The sequence below is a fragment of the Anabrus simplex genome, chromosome 2 (assembly GCF_040414725.1).
Source record: "Anabrus simplex isolate iqAnaSimp1 chromosome 2, ASM4041472v1, whole genome shotgun sequence".
Taxonomy (NCBI): Eukaryota; Metazoa; Arthropoda; class Insecta; order Orthoptera; family Tettigoniidae; genus Anabrus; species Anabrus simplex.
Window position 1 is genome coordinate 1,155,229,602 of NC_090266.1, and position 20,111 is coordinate 1,155,249,712.

At 41.6% G+C, this 20,111-nt stretch overlaps 2 protein-coding genes across 2 annotated transcripts in view; one reads left to right on the forward strand and one right to left on the reverse strand.

Annotated features, from left to right (window-relative positions):
- LOC136863367 (beta-1,3-glucosyltransferase) overlaps nt 1–20,111 on the reverse strand; it is a 589,711-nt gene that overhangs the window by 421,211 nt on the left and 148,389 nt on the right. The window lies entirely within an intron of this gene.
- Nucleotides 15,384–20,111, forward strand: part of LOC137498632 (uncharacterized) — a 41,805-nt gene continuing 37,077 nt past the window's right edge. The window contains exon 1 of the mRNA XM_068226505.1: nt 15,384–15,899. Within this exon, the coding sequence (XP_068082606.1) occupies nt 15,384–15,899 (516 nt within the window). The remainder of the gene's footprint in view (nt 15,900–20,111) is intronic.

The following is a 20,111-nucleotide window of genomic DNA, read 5'->3' on the forward strand; positions in this document are numbered from 1 at the left end:
GTTGGGTCGAACTCTGTCACACATGTGAACTTAGCCTCTTTTATTGCCGGATGCTATTCCAGAATCCAACTCTAGCATTTTCTTTATGTAATTTATAATCGCACTGTCTCAGATAGGTTTTCGATGACGATTGGAGAGGACTAGACAAGAAAGGGATATGTCTGGGAAGGACGCGGTGGTGGCATTGCCTGATGTGAAAATGGGAAATCACAGAAAACCAGTACCGTAGCCAGGATCGGCCTATGGGGGGTTATATATATATACATAAAATGATGGTAGTACACAATGAAGGTGCATGCATGACTTGTCATTGCGAGGGCATTGATATAAGTGAATTACAGATCTGTTGGTTCTACAATTATATATGTCTCTGAATGTTTATTTAGTTTATTGTCAGTTTTCGTTTATTTTCCTCTTTCAAAAATTCCATGGGCGGGGTTCTAACCCTAGTAACCCACCCCTGGCTACGCCCCTGCAGAAAACCATCTTCAGGGCTTACGCGGCTAATATCCCCGACAAGGCCGGGAATAGTGCCCGGGACTCTCTGAATCGAAAGCCATGACGCCGATCAGTCAACCAAACAGCCGGAAAATAATAATAATAATAATAATAATAATAATAATAATAATAATAATAATAATAATAATAATAATAATAATAATAATAATAATGACGGTGTCTTCCATTTTAATGTAAGGCTGTGGCAAGTGCAAGTTAGTCTGGCTCCAGCCACGAGCGACGTCACCGAGGGCCCTCGCCACTCGTCACTACAAATACCAGTCAGGATCGATCCCAGCATGCAAGGCCAGCCCCCTCGGCCACCACTGTGTGATCTCATTTCAGGCCTCCCTGGCGGCACTGAAAAGGACTAGAAGCGGAACCCAGAGCTCTCTGATTTCAGATGACTACAGGGTCTTCTACTCTCGCGAAGTATCTGGAAAGGCTGGCCGCCTTATTTAACGAGGCCAGACGAGCTTCAGTGCTGCAGTTCCGCCAGCGCTCGAGAAGGTTCAGTTTGTGCTCAGTTCCGCCAGCGCTCGAGACGGTTAAGTTTGTGTTCAGTTCCGCCAGCGATTGAGAAGGTTCAGCTTGTGCTCCGTTCTACCAACGAACGAGACGGTTCAGTTTGTGTTCAGTTCTACCAGCGATCGAGAAGGTTGTTTGTGCTCAGTTCTGCCAGCGATCGAGACGGTTCAGTTTGTGTTCAGTTCTACCAGCGATCGAGACGGTTCAGTTTGTACTCAGTTCTACCAGCGATCGAGAAGGTTCAGTTTATGCTCAGTTCTGCCAGCGATCGAGACGGTACAGTTTGTGCTCAGTTCTACATCTAAAAGCAATCGAGACGGTTCAGTTTGTGTTCAGTTCTACCAGCGATCGAGACGGTTCAGTTTGTGCGCAGTTCTACCAGCAATCGAGAAGTTTCAGTTTGTGCTCAGTTCCACCAGCGCTCGAGAAGGTTCAGTTTGTGCGCAGTTCTACCAGCAATCGAGAAGTTTCAGTTTGTGCTCAGTTCCACCAGCGCTCGAGAAGGTTCAGTTTGTGGTCAATTCCGCCAGCGATCGATACGTTTCAGTTTGTGCTCAGTTCTGCCAGTGCTAGAGACGGTTCAGTTTGTGCTCAGTTCTGCCAGTGCTCGAGACGGTTCAGTTCTGAGCAGCTGTGAGCAAGGGATTAGTCGGTGGACAGTGTTAGTGAGTGCTGTTAGTGCTGTGTGTGTTCTGACGAGTGCGGGACAGTGAACGTACAGAGTACCACGTGCAGAATTGTCAGACTGTGTTGCACACAAACAAACTGTGCAGCCGCGATAGTGTACAGTGAATGTGAACTGTGTAGTGCGTTAATTTATAAACGATAAAGTGAATAACTAGTATGACTCGATTAGAGAGAGAGAGACTCAATTTAATATTGGTGACTAAGTTGTCTCCAACCGTTAAATTCAAATTCTCCCTTTCGGCTTTTAACATTTTTCCGTATCTTAGTCACCGAGTTGTATGAATTAGGCTCTGCTTCGTCGGGCCTTATGCCCAATTAGGTAATATGTGAATTTTCTGGAGAGTGTTTTGTTTTTGCCTCCATTCATGTTGGTTTTCGGCCCTTTTGTAATTGTGAAACTTTCTAGTTCCTTCTTATCCATTTTTCCAGCCGTGTAGCGTGGGCCTTCTGCTGCTGTTAACTATGGATCGTTAGATCCTATTTCTAGTGTATTTCCCTGTCCTGTAAATAACGAGTGTACTTATATTCTTCAAGCTACGGGTTATTATCTTTCAAGTTATAATGTAAACTTCTAGCCCATTTGTGGGCATTATTGTAAACTTTTTTAAATGGACTCCTGGATTTAAGACCCTTGTAATATTTTTTAAATGTTAAAACTGGGTTCGTGCCCCACCTTTGTAAATTTTAAACTGTAAATTGTGTCAGAAGCTACGGCTTCTTTATCGAATGGTATTTAACATATCTTACCCAAACTGTACAAGTTAATCTACCTCCCTTGTGTTACGACATGCAAAGTCAAACTCTTGGTGTGTAAATCTGTAAGGTGCGTTAGCTTCTGTGCTCATGAAAGTACATTTCTCTGAGCTGTTGAGATATTTTTTGTAAGTGATCTCAGAGTTTTAGAGCTCTCCTTGATAAAGAGCTGACCAACTCTCCTTTGGGGTGTAAGTTCCCAATATTGTAATATTTCTGAGCCTACGGATCTACTTGTTATTGCCTGAGCTTTTGCTCTTTTTTGATTGTTTGTTAAATTCTTCTCTTAGTGTGAAAAGAAAAAAATTAAAATTTTTCTCAGATTTTAATATATTTTCTTGAACTTGAAATTTTGCTTTGTCCACCCATTCACCCCTCACATTTCTTCCTCTCACTGTTCCACGGAAATAGCTGTAATAATAATAATAATAATAATAATAATAATAATAATAATAATAATAACAATAATAATAATAATCACTATCATCATCATCTACATCGATCAGAATGGTAAGTTATGTAAAAATTCTACTGAGAGAAAAAATGTGATTTAATTCAAAACGTTTAAATCTAAGCATCCAAGTACCGTAACACTGAATTTTTACTCTAAACTGGCAGCCTTTAGACAGTTTAACTTCGTTAGAGTACAATATCCCAGACCTCATCACACACCACGTAAAGGTAAAGGCTGTACTCATTAAGCTACCAACTTAGAGGCGATAAAAGTCTACATGAACACAACCGCGGTGGCTATGAATCTGGAGTTAGAGAACATAAACAAGCTTTCACTATGACATTAAGAATCTAGGCGTTAGGATTTTACGATACAGGAGTCCAGGTAGAGAAATATATGGTTTATTATACTACCTTATCTGAACAAGTCCTCAAAACGGCCAGCAAAGTTGAGGAAGACGTACTGGGCTACGCTTCACCACATTACGTACCTTCCCTCTCATTTGATTGATTCACCTCAGCTTTAAAATAATGTCTAGCGTGCTACAATCGGTCTCGTGAAGGTAAATGAAAACGAGAAGTAGAGAAGTGGGTTCCAAAAGTGTTTTTCTACGGTTTCCTAGTCTAGTACCAGGTATTCTTCGTTTCACAGCATTAGAATCCTGCTGACAAGAAGTCATAAATATGACGGGCGCGCGACACCAATTAGCGAAGAGACCGACAAATAAACCATAAGGCAAACAACCCCCTCCACCAGCACCACAATAATAATAATAATAATAATAATAATAATAATAATAATAATAATAATAATAATAATAACTATGCCAGTCCTCAGCCTCCCATCTGTTGAAAATGGGCCACACTACTGGATAGAAATAAACATAATTATTTCCGAATATTCTGTGTGACTCGATAGATTCTGATTTAAGAGCGATCATGTCATTCTTTGTTTAATAGTGTGTAATTTTTTACTTGTTTAATAATGTGTTTTACAGGTATGTTATAGTGTAATGTTTATATTTAACTTGTGTGTTCGACAGACGGAAAAGCTTTTAATTTATACAGTATTTAATAAAGATACTCCTTCCCAATACATTTCAATCCGTTTTCCCACTTTCGCAGAACACAAGCAGAAAAAAACCGCAGAATGATTTCAGCTCCAAGAACAATTTCACCAGCAAAACAATTGAAATCCAGACCACGTGTACATCTTCTTGTGCTATTAACAGCCTTTTAATGTGTTTAATTAAGCATCGAGATGGGGAGCTTTGCGGTATCCCTCAAGATAATTTGTCTTTTTCTCGATGAAACTCCTTACATTTATGAGCACGCAATAAACTATGTAGGAAAAAAGAATCTCGTGGACACAATCTTCTCATTTACAGCACCGGCCTGTGATCACGCTCAGTTAACTAATCTGAAACTTTTCAAGTCACACCCGACATATTCTCAACGATTACACTCGGAAAATATCGAAAGGCTGTGATGCTGTGAAGGAACTAAGGAAAAAAAACCCTCGCCAGTAACATACCAAAATTATGAAAACTTCATTGCTGGAAGGAAAGTACAGTACCATAAATTTCTATCTTATGAAATACATGATTTATAAAATGTGTTGAAATTAAGCTTTTCATTCATTCTTGGATAAGTATTGTGTGCTTAACACGTGAAGGTCCAAAATCATGGAAAAGAGATAAAATAAATTTAAAATTTGAATGATTGTGAAAAAATAAGGTTTTCACTGGAACACTTCCCCTTATTTTTGTTCATTATACAAATATTAGGCTATATCTTAATACAATTACAAGTTTTATCACGCCTTTTAATTCAGTACAGCAGGGCCTCTCAAACGCCCAAAATCTCACGCGTGTAAACCGAGGCGCAGAGAACCGTGCATCGGTTCGACTCGGCTCGGTTCGGGCCAGTGTTTTGTCTCGGGGTGATTCTGCTAAGCTCAGCTGAACTCTGCTCGGATGAAGGAACGTTGCAGAGCAAGGGAGTAAGGGGGAGACAGGTGGAGCGGACGAAACAGATGTAAGAAAAGAGAGAGACAGCGCTATTGCTCAAAATCGAGGAGTGGAGGTCTGCACTCTGAACAACATAGCAAAATCGTCTTTTGCACCTTGCGCCGCGACGCATCGGTGCGTGCACCCTGAGAGGCCTTGCAGTAGGGCCTAACTGAACAAAATGACCACTTTAAATTTTTTGTTGCAGTTAACATTTTTTTTGTACTATTTGAAAACGGATGTCTTGCTCTGGCACTTTGTCAGCTGTAGAACCGGGTGCTGGCAGACTATTGTCCAGGCATGTAGCTCTTCAGCACAACATTTAAGATCATTTTTCTTTGCTGTGATAATGGACACTGGGAGCCTATATTCTTTCTTTCTTTATCTGTTTACCCTGCAGGGTTGGTTTTTCCCTCGGACTCAGCGAGGGATCCCACCTCTACCGCTTCAAGGCCAATGTCCTGGAGCGTGAGACATGGGATCGGGGATACAACTGGGGAGGAGGACCAGTACCTCGCCCAGGCCGCCTCACCTGCTATGCTGAACAGAGGCCTTGCGGGGGATGGGAAAATTAGAAAGGATAGATAAGGAAGAGGGAAGGAAGCGTTCGTGGCCTTAAGCTGGGTACCATTCCGGCATTTGCCTGGAGGAGAAGTGGGAAACCACGGAAAACCACTTCGAGGATGGCTGAGGAGGGAATCGAACCCCCTCTACTCAGTTGACCTCACGAGGCTGAGTCGATCCCGTTCCAGCCCTCGTACCACTTTTCAAATTTCGTGGCAGAGCCGGGAATCGAACCCGGGCCTCCGGGACTGGCAGCTAATCATTCTAACCACTATACCACAGAGGCGGACTTGGGAGTCTATATGCTTTGGCAATTCTTTTGGGCAAGCGGGTGGTCTCCCTTTTCCAAGAACCCTCACTGAGCGATACTGAACTGAGTACCCGTACTTGTACTGCAGAACGCATGGATTCTCCTTTGAAAATTTTCAGCCGTTGTCATCTTTGGACCTATTCTTCATTAGCAGTTTTGTCATTTGGCGAAGTCACAGAAATTAGAATAATTCAATTCTTTTACTTTGTAGGGATCGCTTTTCTTATTTCGACCGGGCGAGTTGGCCGTGCGGTTAGGGGCGCGCAGCTGTGAGCTTGCATCCGGGAGATAGTGGGTTAGGACCCCATTCCAGAAGAGGGTTTACCGTGATTTCCCTTTTTCACATGTAGCTATCAGTTTGCATTCGGGAGATAGTGGGTTGAAACCCCGCTGTCGGCAGCCCTGAAGATGATTTTCCGTGGTTTCCCATATTTCACACCAGGCAAATTCTGGGGCTGTACCTTAATTAAGGCCACGGTCGATTCCTTCCCACTCCTAGCCCTTTCCTGACCCATCGCCGACAGACCTATCTGTGTCGGTGCGACGTATAGCCAATTATAAAAGAAAACTTATTTCGAAACCTCTTTGATGGAGCAAAAGTAAATATTGCCAGCCAGCCCTGCATATTGTACACAGGCACAAAATTCTTAGCATTTTCTATGGCATTGTGCACTGAGTCTACCTCCATGGCGGAGTGACCACTTTCCAAGGACTTGTGTTCCACCACTTCTAGGTGTGTTCTTTGTACTATCTCCAAATGAAGAGCTGCAATGTTTTAGTTCCTATTTTGAAACCCCCCGCTCCCAGGTATTTGAAAACAAGGAAACCTTAGTAACATGATCTGGGATAGAAGACATATGATAGAACAAACAAGTTCCAATTTCTGAACACACACGTTTGCCATTAATTTCGTTCCACGCAAAGCAATACGCGGAATTCGGTGCAGCAGACTCGTACACAGACAAACTGTACGCACATATTTTCCTGCTGTATTACAGATAGCTCACATCAGAAGAAAGTATCTGCAAGACAGACTGTAAATCAGATGTTGCCGAAATAAAGCCAGGGTCTATTTATGAGAAAACCATGACATACATTCACAATGTTAACCAAGAGCGCAAATCACTGCCATATCGGTAACGCATACTTGATACTACATCATTAGTTACGAACTTAATTCATTCTGCCTGTACAGATTATACTTAAAATCAATATTGAAGTGAACAGGCAAACAAATTTAAATCAATTTAATGCCTTTCTGCAGACAGAATTTCGTGCATAATGGACTTACATATTTCTGAAGGGTTTTTTTCTTTTGCAATCTACTTTACGTCACACCGACACGAATTGATCTTAAGGCCACGATGGGATAGAAAATGGCTAGGAGTGAGAAGGAAGCGACCGTAGCCTTAATTAAGGTACAGCCCCAGAATCTGCCTGGTGTGAAATATGGGAAACCACGGAAAATCATCTTCAGGGCTGCCGACAGCGGGGTTTCAACCCACTATCTCCCGAATGCAAACTGATAGCTAGATGACTCAAACCACACAGCCACTTGCTCGGTCTCTGAAGGTGTAATAGCGAAGGGCCTGGAAGAGACAGGACTTAGACCATTTTTCCCGTACGTAGAGAATAATTTATTGAACTTGGCACCATTTGTATCTTATTTTTCTAATTTTTGGACTTACTACTATTTCTCCATAAGCCTATGTCCGGCTCCATGGATAAATGGTTAGCGTGCTGGCCTTTGGTTCACGGGGTCCCGGGTTCGATTCTCGGTCGGATCAGGGATTTTAGCTTTCATTAGTTAACTCCTATGGCTCGAGGGCTGGGTGTTTGTGACGTTTTCGGCATTGGATTTCATCTTAGGCAGAACCCCATTCTCACAGACGCGCAGGTTACCCACACGGCGTCACAACGAAAGACCTGGAACAGGCCTCTCCGGATGCAACACGCCATTATAAGCCTATACAAACGAAACCCCATGGCGCAACAGCCCCGAAGGGCATTGGCCTACTAAGCGACCGCTGCTCAGCCCGGAGGCCTGCAGATTATGAGGTGTCGTGTTGTCAGTCGTGTGGCTTTCTTGACCGGGACCGCCATCTCACCGTCGGACAACTCTGCAAATATTGTAATCATGTAGGCTGAGTGGACCTCAAACCAGCGCTCAGATCCAGGTAAAAATCCCTGACCTGGCAGGGAATCGAACCCGAGGCGTCCGGGTAAGAGGCAGGCAGGCTACCCCTACACCACGGGCCCGGCATTATAATGCCTATGATATGGAAAATTCGAAGAGAGTAGAACATGACTGCGATCCTTGCGGGCAGTAGGTGAATTACAATGTTCCCTTCCTGATTCGCAGAGTGTCAAGGCCTTTACTTATCACTACGACCAGATATAGATCTGGCCTTAACTTCAACAATAGGCAGACATAACGAATACTCTGTCCTTATCTTTATCACATGTCCATACATGTATACGAAGACGAAGATATGGACTGAGTGGCTCAGACAGAAGAAAGCTAACTTTCTCACCCTAAGTCGACGGGTTCGATTTCGGCTCAGTCCGGTGTTATTTAAAGGTTGCTGAAATACATCAGTCTCGTATCAGTAGACTTATTGGAAGGACAAGATTCTGGCACCTCGGCGTGTTTGTAAACCATCAACCATTTTTTTTCAAGCGAATGGACCGCTAAGGATCACGTTACAACTTCATTTCTTTCTCTTCGTGCGGAGTTTTCTCTGTGTCCAATACTCCTTCATGCGTTCGTTGGCCTGCTTCCCTTGTTCATCTGTCCAGGCTCTTCCGGTCTTCTTAGTTCTTCCTGCGGCTTGAACCCCTACCAAATTCTTCACTATATTCCTAAACGTATTCCTTTCTAACAGCTGGTCTTCCGAGATGCTTAACATTTCCATATCCTTCTTCGTTTCCTTAATCCATGCTTTAGTGGTATTTTTTCTCTAGAAGTAATCAAATATCTGTTTGGTAAGTCTGTTTGCGTCCATTCTGTGCAGATGTCCGAGAAACGCCAGTCTCCATTTCTTCATGGTCTCTGAGATTCTTTCCACCTTCTGATAAACTTCCTCGTTGCTCCGAAGTTTCCATCTGCTTTCAGTTTGGACAGCTCCATAATTTTGTTGAGGATTCTTCTTTCCAGGACCTCTAGCTTCTCCATCTTGTAGTTCATGGATAGGCATTCACTGGAATACAGGCATTCTGTTTTGACCACGGTGTTGTAATGTTTTAATTTGGAATTCCAGGATAAGCACTGTGATAGTACATATATCACACCCTCGAATTATATGTAGAAGTTATAGATATTATTGTCAGTATTCGATTTATTATTATTTTTATTATTATTATTATCATTATTATTATTATCAGTATTTCATTTGTATATTTTGCCATTTATATTTGTAAGCTGGGAGATATCCACATATGTAGGTATGAGTAATTTGTTTTGCATGAGTGGGAAAACATTGCTTTAATAACTCTGGTAATTTGGATGAGTCATGTGGCTACCCCAGTGTTTGTTGTGATGTACTTGTGTCGGGATATTCCATGAGTAATGTATATATCCCAGCCTGATGAGATGAGCTTGTTGTTGTATTAGGGAAGTTCGTTGACTCATGTAATAAACCCCAGAGTTTGTTATTGTCTTGGGAGGAAGTAGTAGTTCAGGGCTTGGTCTTGACTAGAGATCACTCATGATTGGCGGGCAAGCACCAATCCAGACGTATCATCTGAGAGGAGGGGGATGTTGATGTCTATAAAGGTTGATCATACGACGGCAACCGGGGTGATTGTAAAGGAACAAGAAGGAAGATAACTACAACTAGTGACACTGTATAAGAGAACTACAACTGACGCACTGTACGAGAAGGAAGTAGTGCTGATACACGGTACTGGAGTGACACGGCTGCAATGGACTGGACTTCAAACGTTCGTGGAGCGTAGTCTTGTTATATTCGTGGAAAGTGGATGATTGTGGAGAGTGCTTGCGCATTAAGTATTGTAGCACTTGTGGCGGCCTAGCATTATATGTTGGTGAAAGCTATCTCAGACTTTCCATAATTTATAATGAGGATCGACAGACGTGTGTATATATCTTTACAACAAGTGTTAAAATATGTGAACACAGTAGTACAAGGTACAGTATCTGTGTGATGTGATAACTGCCGATTATGAGAATCGGTAAGTCGAACTGATATAGAGACAGTGAAGGGTATTTATCTTCATACATGTACATTGTTCATCGGACTATCTACAAATGGTAGCTTAGTTCTCGCTTTCGTTTTCCCACGATTTTCATTATTATTGTTGTTGTTGTTGTAAATATGGAGTCTTCCAGCAATATTTTATGTGTGTATTATATGTATAATGTTGTATGTTGATGAGGTGCTCATGCACGGAATTTGTTAAGAACATAGTTAGCTATTTTAGAATCAGTGTTATTGATGAACCTAGGTGCAGTTCCTACCTAATTAGTCGTTTTCAGGAGGTTAGGTAAGGCCTGCAGCAGATGTACCAGTACGCAGCATTATGTACACGCCCTGGGATATACAGTTTATCATGCTCTTATCTAAATTCGAGGGATCCATTCTGGTGAACTCTGGCGCCCATACTACGGACATTTCGTTTATTTATGTGTATTAAGTTTTATAATTATTTTTATCAATTTAATCTATTTCAATTATTTTATAAAGTTTTTGAGCAATATTTTTTATTTACATACTTTATTCATGATTTTATTTATTATTATCATCAAATAGTTACAGCACTTCTTATCGTAGATGCTTTTTGTCAAGCTGAATGCTCTCTCCATTTCTGAGATACGATCTTCCACTGCAGATTTTCTAGTCCATTCTCCTGTATGTTCTCAACAAAGGTACTTGAAATTCTGGACCCTTTCTACCCGTCCTATCTCTGTTTCCAGAAATTTTGGTCCATCTTTGATGTTCGTCAAGAATTGGGTATTTTCTGCTGAGATCCTCAGTACAGTTTGGCTGGCGATTCTTTCCAAGAGGTTAATGTGGATGGTTGCGAGTTCTGGATTTTCTGATAGTATAGCAAAGTCGTCAGCGAAAGCCAAGCAGTTGACTTTAATCCCTCCTGATTTTCTTCCTAGACAGATCGGGATTATCCCTTGATGTTCGAGTTCTGAGTTCCATATTGTCACTATCTTTTCTAGGACACGGTTGAATAGGAGTGGGGATAGTCCATCGCCTTGCCTCACGCCTGTCTTGATTTCAAATGATTGCGAGAGATGCCTGAAGAATTTTACCTTGGTGGTTGTGCCTGTTAGGGTCTCTTTGATTATATTTGCCAGTTTGGTTTTGACTCCAAATTCTCTTATGATCTTATCCCAGGTCTCTCTGTCCACCAAATCGAATGCGTTTTTGAAGTCCATAAACGACACCACAATTTTCTTACCACTCAACATTCTAAAGATTCGCTTCTATTCTATTAAGAAGCAGTTTTGAGAGGATTTTATAGGCACGAGATATGGATTTTTTTTCAATATTTATCAGCAGGACCAACGCCCTAACGCTCGTTGTTTCCGACCACCCTGAATATATACATTATAATTTTATTTTTTCCTAGTGGCTTAATGTCGCAATAACACCTCCAACGTCTTCGGCAACGAAAGGATGGGAGAGGGCTAGGAATGGAAATAATAATGACGTGTGGCCTCCTAAGAGGCCTGGTGCAGGTCTTTTGAGTTGACGTCGTAAAGGGGACCTGCGCGTCTATGAGAATGGGGTCCTACGTGTGATGAATTCTAATGCTGAAGACGTCATATACAACCAGCCTCCGAGTCATCGGAATTAACCAACGTAGGTTAAAATCCCGACCCGGCGGGAATTGAACCCGGGACTCCATGGACCAAAGGCCAGCACGCTAACCATTTAGCCATGGAGCCGGACAGGATTGGAAATGCGGTGGCTGTGGACTTAATTAAGGTACAGCCCCAGCATTTGAATGGTGTGGAAATGGGAAACCTAGAAACATATCCCTGCGTTATGTGTAGCAGAAAAACTACCTAAAACAAATCCAAATCTAAAGAAGCGTACTAGGCAAGGAGTGAATGTAGTACGATGCCAGTCCCTTAGTTAACGGGGGTGAACAACAACAAAAAATGTTGTTACAGATAAAATAATTTTTCTCTTTCTTCTGACACACGCTGTCAGATGAGAAGTTCTGTCTGACAAGATACATAATTATGATCCAGGACACCAGTCGCAAGAGAGATAGGATACGTCTTTAGAAATAATTAGTCATTCTCATTACTGTTCCATTTAGGGGCCAACGAAGTCGAGGTCATTAGCCTGGTATCTCGCTATGAGTGAAATCTGTATTATCGTGTCCGTAATACACCAAAGCAGAGCTGTTCACGGTGCCCTGAGGAAATATGGACCGTCGTCCTCTCTCCGTCTCAAACTACGCTTTGCTGTTCCTCTAAAGCACACTCTGGAACTCTAGCTTTTCCTATACAGGCAGATACACAATCGCTCAAAAAAGAATGGGCGCACGATATTGTTCGTTCCTGGCATTTAGTATTTTTTTCAGAATTAACGTTAATTATTATCAATGTGAGACAGAAGGCCTTCGTGGCTCAGGCGGCAGCGCGCCGACCTCTCACCGCTCGGTTCTCTGGTTCAAATCCCGGTCACTTCATGTGAGATTTGTACTGGAAAAAGCGGAAGCGGGACAGGTTTTTCTCCGGGTACTCCGGTTTTCCCTGTCATCTTTCATTCCAGCAACACTCTCCACTATCATGTAATTCCGTCTGTCAGTCATTAATCATTGCCCCAGAGGAGTGCGACAAACTTCGGCAGCCGGCACAATTCCTATCCTCGCCGCTAAATGGGGGGGGGGGCTTCAATCATTCAATTCCTGACCCGGTCAAATGACTGCAAACAGGCTGTGGATTTTCATTTTCATTAATGTGAGGCGAATGGAGGAAGATAGGTCACCTAGGAGAATAATGGACTATGTTATGGAGGGTAAGAGAAGTAGAGGAAGACCAAGGTGACGATTTAAAGATACGAGGTATAGAATTAAACGAGGCCACAGAACAAGTTGAATGAATGAATGAATACACTTCTCTCCCAGTCACCGATGACCACCAATTGGAAAGAGCGTATTCGTTTATTGTAATCTAAGTTATTACATGGTGTTAGTTCTGAACGTACTACAAAAAAACAATGATATTACGGACATTTCAGTTAATATTTGTATTTATTTATTTATTTATTTATTTATTTATTTATTTATTATGTTTGATTATATTAAGATTTCAATTGACGCTCAAGCGTGAAGCGAGTATTTTATATTATATTGCAAGCAAGCACCGCAAGCAAGCAAGGCAAGAAAAAAGAGCTCAGTTAAAGTATGGTTCCAGTGTACGTCACCCTCACCAGGATTACGTCTTTCAAAAACGGGAAAAATCCAAAGGAAAAAAGCACGGTTTGTTTTGGGTAATTTCCGACGAAAGAGTACGGTTACAAAAATGTTGCAAACGTTGGCCCGGGAAAAGTTGGGGTAAGGAGACGATCTGGTCAACTGAACGGTATGTTTCGACCTGTCAGTGGAGAGATGGCGTGGAATGACATTAGTAGAAAAATAAGCTTCAACGGACTTTTTAAACAGTAGGAAAGATCATAATATGAAGATAAAGTTGGAACTCAACGGGAAATAGTTTAGGACATAGGAATTGGGAAAATTCACCAAGAGAGATGTTCGATAAATATACAACTTTTTGGAACTCATTCAAGAAACGACTAGGTAAACAACTAATAGGGAATCTGCCACCTGAGCGACAGTCCTAAATGCGGATTGCTGGTGATTGATGATGGCGTAATTTACACGTATTTTGTTGTAGTAATATTTTGTCATCTGCCATTGAACAGCCCACCCTCCGACATACCGCGGTTAAGCTATAACGGGGGAACGAAGTACTGCACGTCCCCAGCAGCGGCATTATATCGGGATTCTACTGCATTTCTATGAAATGTGGAAAGCACGCCTGGCACTATACACATTCTTGCTGGCTTACACCTTGTCACTCAACTCTCTGCTACCCACATTAAAAGGTTAGACTCTTGTTCTGTGGCTGTCATGCTTAAGCAATAAGTCTTTAACGGTACTATAGTGAACCCATTACCTTTGTGCCCTAAGAATTTTAAGTATGAAAGTTACTAAATGAGGCCCCATGTCAATTGTGATGAGGAGCTTGAACATTTCTTGATATCACGGAAGTGACACGTGGCAAGGAGGTGGCTACCTTCATTCCCACGCGATGAGATATGACGTCATCCGCACGTGTCGACAGTGGAAGGATACAGAAGAAAGTTTATGCTGAATAAATATATGTAAATAAAAGAATTAGTGGTGAACGCAGTATAATGAGGGTCCTGTATTTATCTATAAGACACTTGGTCTTTAGTAAGACGGATTTGAGACTGCTAAGCCATCTTTGTGGATTATTTCAGAAGGACGCGCGTGTCTAGTTTACCCACGCTAAGTTGACAAAAAAATTAGTGCCTATCAAATGAGGTTATTTAACCAGTTAATTTAATAAGAATAAATTTTGAAGGTTCAGGAACAATACCACTAGCAACGTAGTACGTATGTGGTTACATCAAAAACTCTTTCAAATACAGTTCATTTAATTCGAAAAAGTTACACAAATTTTCTTGGCGGCAAAGGGAAAATGCCTGGAGAGAGGGGGTACTGTCTATAAATAAGAAGGGACGCCATGTTGAAACCCCCTTGATCCCCAGACGATGGAACGGCAAGGAATGGGTTTATGTTTTGTGCATGTTACCTGTTCCTAACTAACACAACCTCTGGTCTTTTTCAAGCCCACATCCTTGCATGTGCTATCAAAATATGTCAGGTTTTACATGTAGGCTCTTTCTTCTTTCTGCCTATGTGGTTTTTCCCTGACCCTTCAATACCATACTTCAACACCATATACCTAACACAATCTCGCTTGGTAGCGTGTCTGACATGGAAACAGGCAGACACTCCTTGTATCACTTCCCACTCTACCCAGCTATCTCTTTTCTTCTTAGAAATTAATAGCATGTCGGAGGCCATGTAGATTGAGTCGATGGTCACGGCGGGGGAGCGGGCTACGGGGGCCCCCCGTAAAAAAAGAAATGTTGAAACCCCTGCATTTGTATCGTTGAGGCTGAAGACAGAGGGTTGAACTTTTCTGTAAATCGATCGACAAGAAGTAGACTAAGTCCAACCAACAGATTTTAGCCGATGTGGATGGGGTCTTGACTCCATGTGGAGATAGTTTTTGAGCAGAAGTAATTGTATAAAAAGGACGGTCAAGATAACGAAGAAGTATTTATAAATTGTTGTGTGGTAAAGAAAGTAATTCGTGTATTGACCATCATAACATGACCGCTAGCTGCTAGTCGCACGCAGACTTTCTCTCGCAAAAATTGTAAATCGCAGGTGATATAGTGCTGGAAGTAAGGAATACGTTATTAGATTCGTGCTGAAGTTAAGCGTGTGCAGTTAACTAAAGTAAACAGTCAGTGTTCTTCTAGTAAGTTTTCATAATGGCTCCCAAGAAGCTTCCCCAAGCCAGCCCGCCTCATGGCGCCAGCATACAAGAGCTCGTCAGGCAGGCCGTAGCCGAACAGTTACAGCCCCTAATGTCACAGCTCGAGGAACTAAGAACGGAGTACAATGAAACTGTCAAACTATTACAAGACCAGCTTCAGGCAAAGGACAGGGAACTTGTGAAAATCAAAAGTGAATTTAAAAACAAGCAAGATGAACTGGAGCAATATCAACGGCGGCAATGTATCCGTATTTATGGCATTCCGGAAAAGGAAGATTCTCATGTCATAGCAATTAGCATCGCAAGAGATCTTGGTGTCGACTTTGACCTTCGGGACATTGACAGGAGCCATCGCATTGGAAGACGACTGGGCGCGAAGTCACGACCTCTAATAGTGAAATTCGTTTCCTACCGGAAGCGGAGTGAATACATCCACAAGAAAAGAGAACTCAAGGGAACGGCGGTCACAATAAGAGATCTGACTGCAACAAGGCTCGCAGTCCTTAAGGAGGCAATTTCGAGGTTTGGAGTACGCCAGGCAGGGGCGTATATAAGGGGGAGGGCCCAGGGGGCCTTGGCCCCCCCCCCCCCCGAAATAATGAATATAAAGAAAAAATAAGTACTGTAATCTGAAGTATTTTAATTAATCATGCGCGAAGGCATCGCCTACTTTTTCGTGTAGGTGAGGGAAGTGCGTTGGAAGTGGTGTGAAGTTCGTGGCAGTGATCACTGAACACCGGAAGCTCCCGCTCCCGCCCGGCTCTCTGCGCGTGCGCGGATAACTGAACTACACCAGTCGCCGCCAGAGGCCAGCACAACAACCGGGCGCCAGAGGTGTGATGAACAGTTGAGTGGCAATCATTGGTTGTTGTCAACGAGGTAGTTCATTTGTGCTCTCGCGGCATTTCGTTCAAATGAACGAGGTAGTTCATTTGTGCTGTCTTCATGGAAGCAGCCCTCGCGGCATTTCGTTCAAATGAACTAGGTAAAGCTATCTTAGCAATAGCACCAGCGGCGCAAGGGAGATAGTATTCCGTGCCGGACGTGAGCTAGTACGTAAGTTTTAAAATAGATGGTGCTTGCTTACGTCTTCGTCCTCCTTAATATGCTGTATGCTCTCATGAACGACTCGTTCAAAATATATGAACGAACTCGTACTAGTTCAAATAAACGAGTCGTTCAAATGAACTAGTTAGTTCATGAACGACCCAACTCTAGTTGTTTACGTTTGTTCGACATCTGTTGTACTGAAGTGTGGTGCTGTTTTAAGTGTTAATGTTTACGTACTTTATCAGTATACTGAAGTTGGCCGTAAGTGAACCGCAATCGTAATGAAGAGGCAAGCTTCCATTCAAAACTTTTTCGCCAAAAAAAACAAGTGTCAATAAGCCTGTTGGCGATAGTGCTGAAGTCGGTAGTGTTACGAATGGACTAAGTGCAAATGGGCGCGACGGTGACAATGCTGAAGTTGGCTGCGTTGGTAGAACTGCTTCTTGTGATGTCGCTACTTCGAGCTCAATTAATGTGGTTCCGGTTATGGAGGATAGTAGGCCTAACCAAGTAAGGAGAAATATCTATGATATTGGAAACTATTGTCAAAACAATTCCGTTCAGTCTTTCACAAACGAAAAAAGAATTTTTATGTTAGAAAATGTTTGGAAACCTCAGCCTGGATACAAATTTCCCTCCATTACTAGTTCAAATCATACTAGATCTTTTCAAATGAAGTGGCTAGAAGAATTTACGTGGTTAGCTTATTCAGAGGAAAAATCTGGATGTTTTTGTAAGTACTGCATGTTATTTTCCCATACCGAAAATGTAGGGAAAGGAAATCACCAAGTAGCAGGGGCGTTGGTCACTCAGGCTTTTACCAATCTTAAAAAAGCCAGGGAAATGTTTAGCAAACATGAAAACTTATCCTATCACAAGAAATATGTTTTGATCGCTGAAAATACAAAAGATATAGGGGCCTAGTTAAGAAGAAGTCTGAAAGTGTTATCAATCAAGTAAATGCCCAAAGAAGACAGGATATTGAGAATAATAGAAAACGGCTAATCCCTATAATACAAACAATACGACTTTGCGGGAGGCAGCAAATAGCTCTAAGGGGTCATCGTGACTCTGGACGAATAAGCCTTGAAGAACCGGACCAAAATGATGGAAATTTTCGATCTTTGTTGAGATACCGAGCCAACAGTGGAGATAATATTCTTAAAGACCAGTTAACGACCAGTGGTGGGAAGACGATGTACACAAGTTCTTTCATTCAAAACGAACTTATTAACACATTCGGTCACTTAATCCAATCAAAAATTGTAGAAAATGTCAGAAAGTCTGTTTTTTATTCCATTTTAGCAGATGAAACTACTGACATCAGCCAAATCGAACAGTTTTCTCTCTGTGTACGTTACGTAGAGGACCAAACTTTCAAAATCAGAGAAGATTTTCTGACATTCGTCCCCGTTTATGACGTCACTGGAGCAGGTTTGGCCAACACAATATTGGAGACCTTGTCAACATTAGGGCTTGACCTAAACAAAATGAGAGGACAAGGGTACGATGGTGCTGCCACGATGAGCGGGCAGTTCAGAGGAGTTCAAGCTTCCATCAGAGAAAAGCTACCGTTGGCCCTGTATACACATTGTTCTTCACACACTCTAAATTTATGTTTGTCAGATGCGAGCAAAATACCTTCTATCATAAACTGTATGGGTGTCATAAAAGAAGTCTGTGGACTCTTTCATATGTCAGCCAAAAGAACCGAAATATTGAAATCAATGATTTCTGAATGTTGTCCAGAACAAAAGAAAAAGAAACTTATTTCACTCTGTGAAACCCGATGGGTAGAAAGGCACGACTCAGTAATTTTATTTAAAGACATTTTGGAGCCTATCTTTCTCTTCCTTTGAGAAATAGAAGAGGAATTAAGTGATTCAGCATCTAAGGCTCACACTCTAAAGAGTGCCATTAGTCAATTTGCATTTCTTGTTAATCTTTTTGTTTTGAGCCGGATGCTATCAAGCACGCATAACTTATCTGAGCAGTTTCAAAACAAAAATATAGATCTTCCACAGGCCTTGACTAACGTCACGAATGTCTTACACCTTCTATCGAAGGAGAGGGCAAATGCTGATGATTCATTTAAAGCCTTGTATAATCAAGTAAAGTCATTCGCGGCCAAACTTGACATTAAAGAAGAGATTCCAAGAATTTGCCGCCTTCAAACAGCACGTAGAAACGTCCCTTGCACCACAGAAGAAGAATACTATCGAGTAGCTGTTTATGTGCCATACCTGGACGATTTTTGTAACTCACTAAAAGAACGCTTTGAATCTCACAAGGAAACAGTTGCATCCTTACAAAACATCCTTCCACAATTGTGCATCATAACAGATTTCGGTTCGCTGGAGGCTGCTTTTAGTTTCTACGAAGAAGATCTATCACATAAAGAGATTGTGCAAAGTGAGTTTATGTTGTGGAAAGAAAAGTGGAGTCAGGAAAATCCTTCAAATCTTCCAAAAACGGCTGTAACTTCTCTAGAAAAATGTGACAAGACTTTCTTTCCCAACATTTATACCCTTCTCAAATTACTCGCAGTTCTTCCTGTTTCTGTCGCAACCGTAGAAAGGACTTTCTCTAGCCTAAGGAGACTGAAGACTTACTTAAGGAACAGCACATCTGAAAGTAGGCTTAACGGGCTTGCTTTACTCTCTATCCACAGAGACATTATAGTTAGTGACGAAGAAATTCTTGATAAGTTTGCAAGTGTACCAAGAAACTTGGACTTCGTTTTGTAACCATTGGTGTACTGTATGTATGTATGTATGTATGTATGTATGTACGTATGTACGTATGTACGTATGTATGTATGTATGTATGTATGCATGCATGCATGTATGTATGTATGTATGTATGTATGTATGTATGTATGTATGTATGTATGTATGCATGCATGCATGCATGCATGCATGTATGTATGTATGTATGTATGTATGTATGTATGTATGTATGTATGTATGTATGTATGTATGTATCAGCCCAAATCAATGTTTCCTTTTACCTTTCTAAAGTGTGAAATCGTCTGATCTCTTAAATTTACTTAACCTAACCTTACATTAATCTTGGCCCCCCAAAAATATATTCTATATTCGCCCCTGACGCCAGGTATGGAGCATTGATGGAGTAATTAACATAAAAATTGGATCAAATAAGTATAAAGTGTGCACTATGGAACAGTTAAATGACCTAAAGTGATATGCGGGAGAAAGGGTCACAACATTTTTGTAACTTTCTATTCTAGTTTAAGTTTAGAGTTATACTTGTAGTATATAATAATTTTACGTTAACTCTCTATTAGAACGTAATTATTAATATAGTTTACTTCTGCTTGCCGTAGTAATAGATTGGTGTTAGTAGCAGTAGACTGGGTACAGTGCCTTACTTTTATCGTATTTATTTCCACGTACATTATTGCTATTTTGCCATTATCGTACTGATCGCTGTAAATTGTTAGTTACATTCCCATTATTGTCATAATCATCTCCAATATACGATCACTGAGAACATCGTCGGTTACATAAAATATAAATTGAAAGTGGAAAAACTGGAGTCAACTGCGCTTAGCCCCTCTGATAACGACCTTGAGACAAACGATCAGGCTCCCCTCTTCCTTACAAACATTCCTCGCAAACTTTCACTTACACCATCCTCCCTCAATATCCCG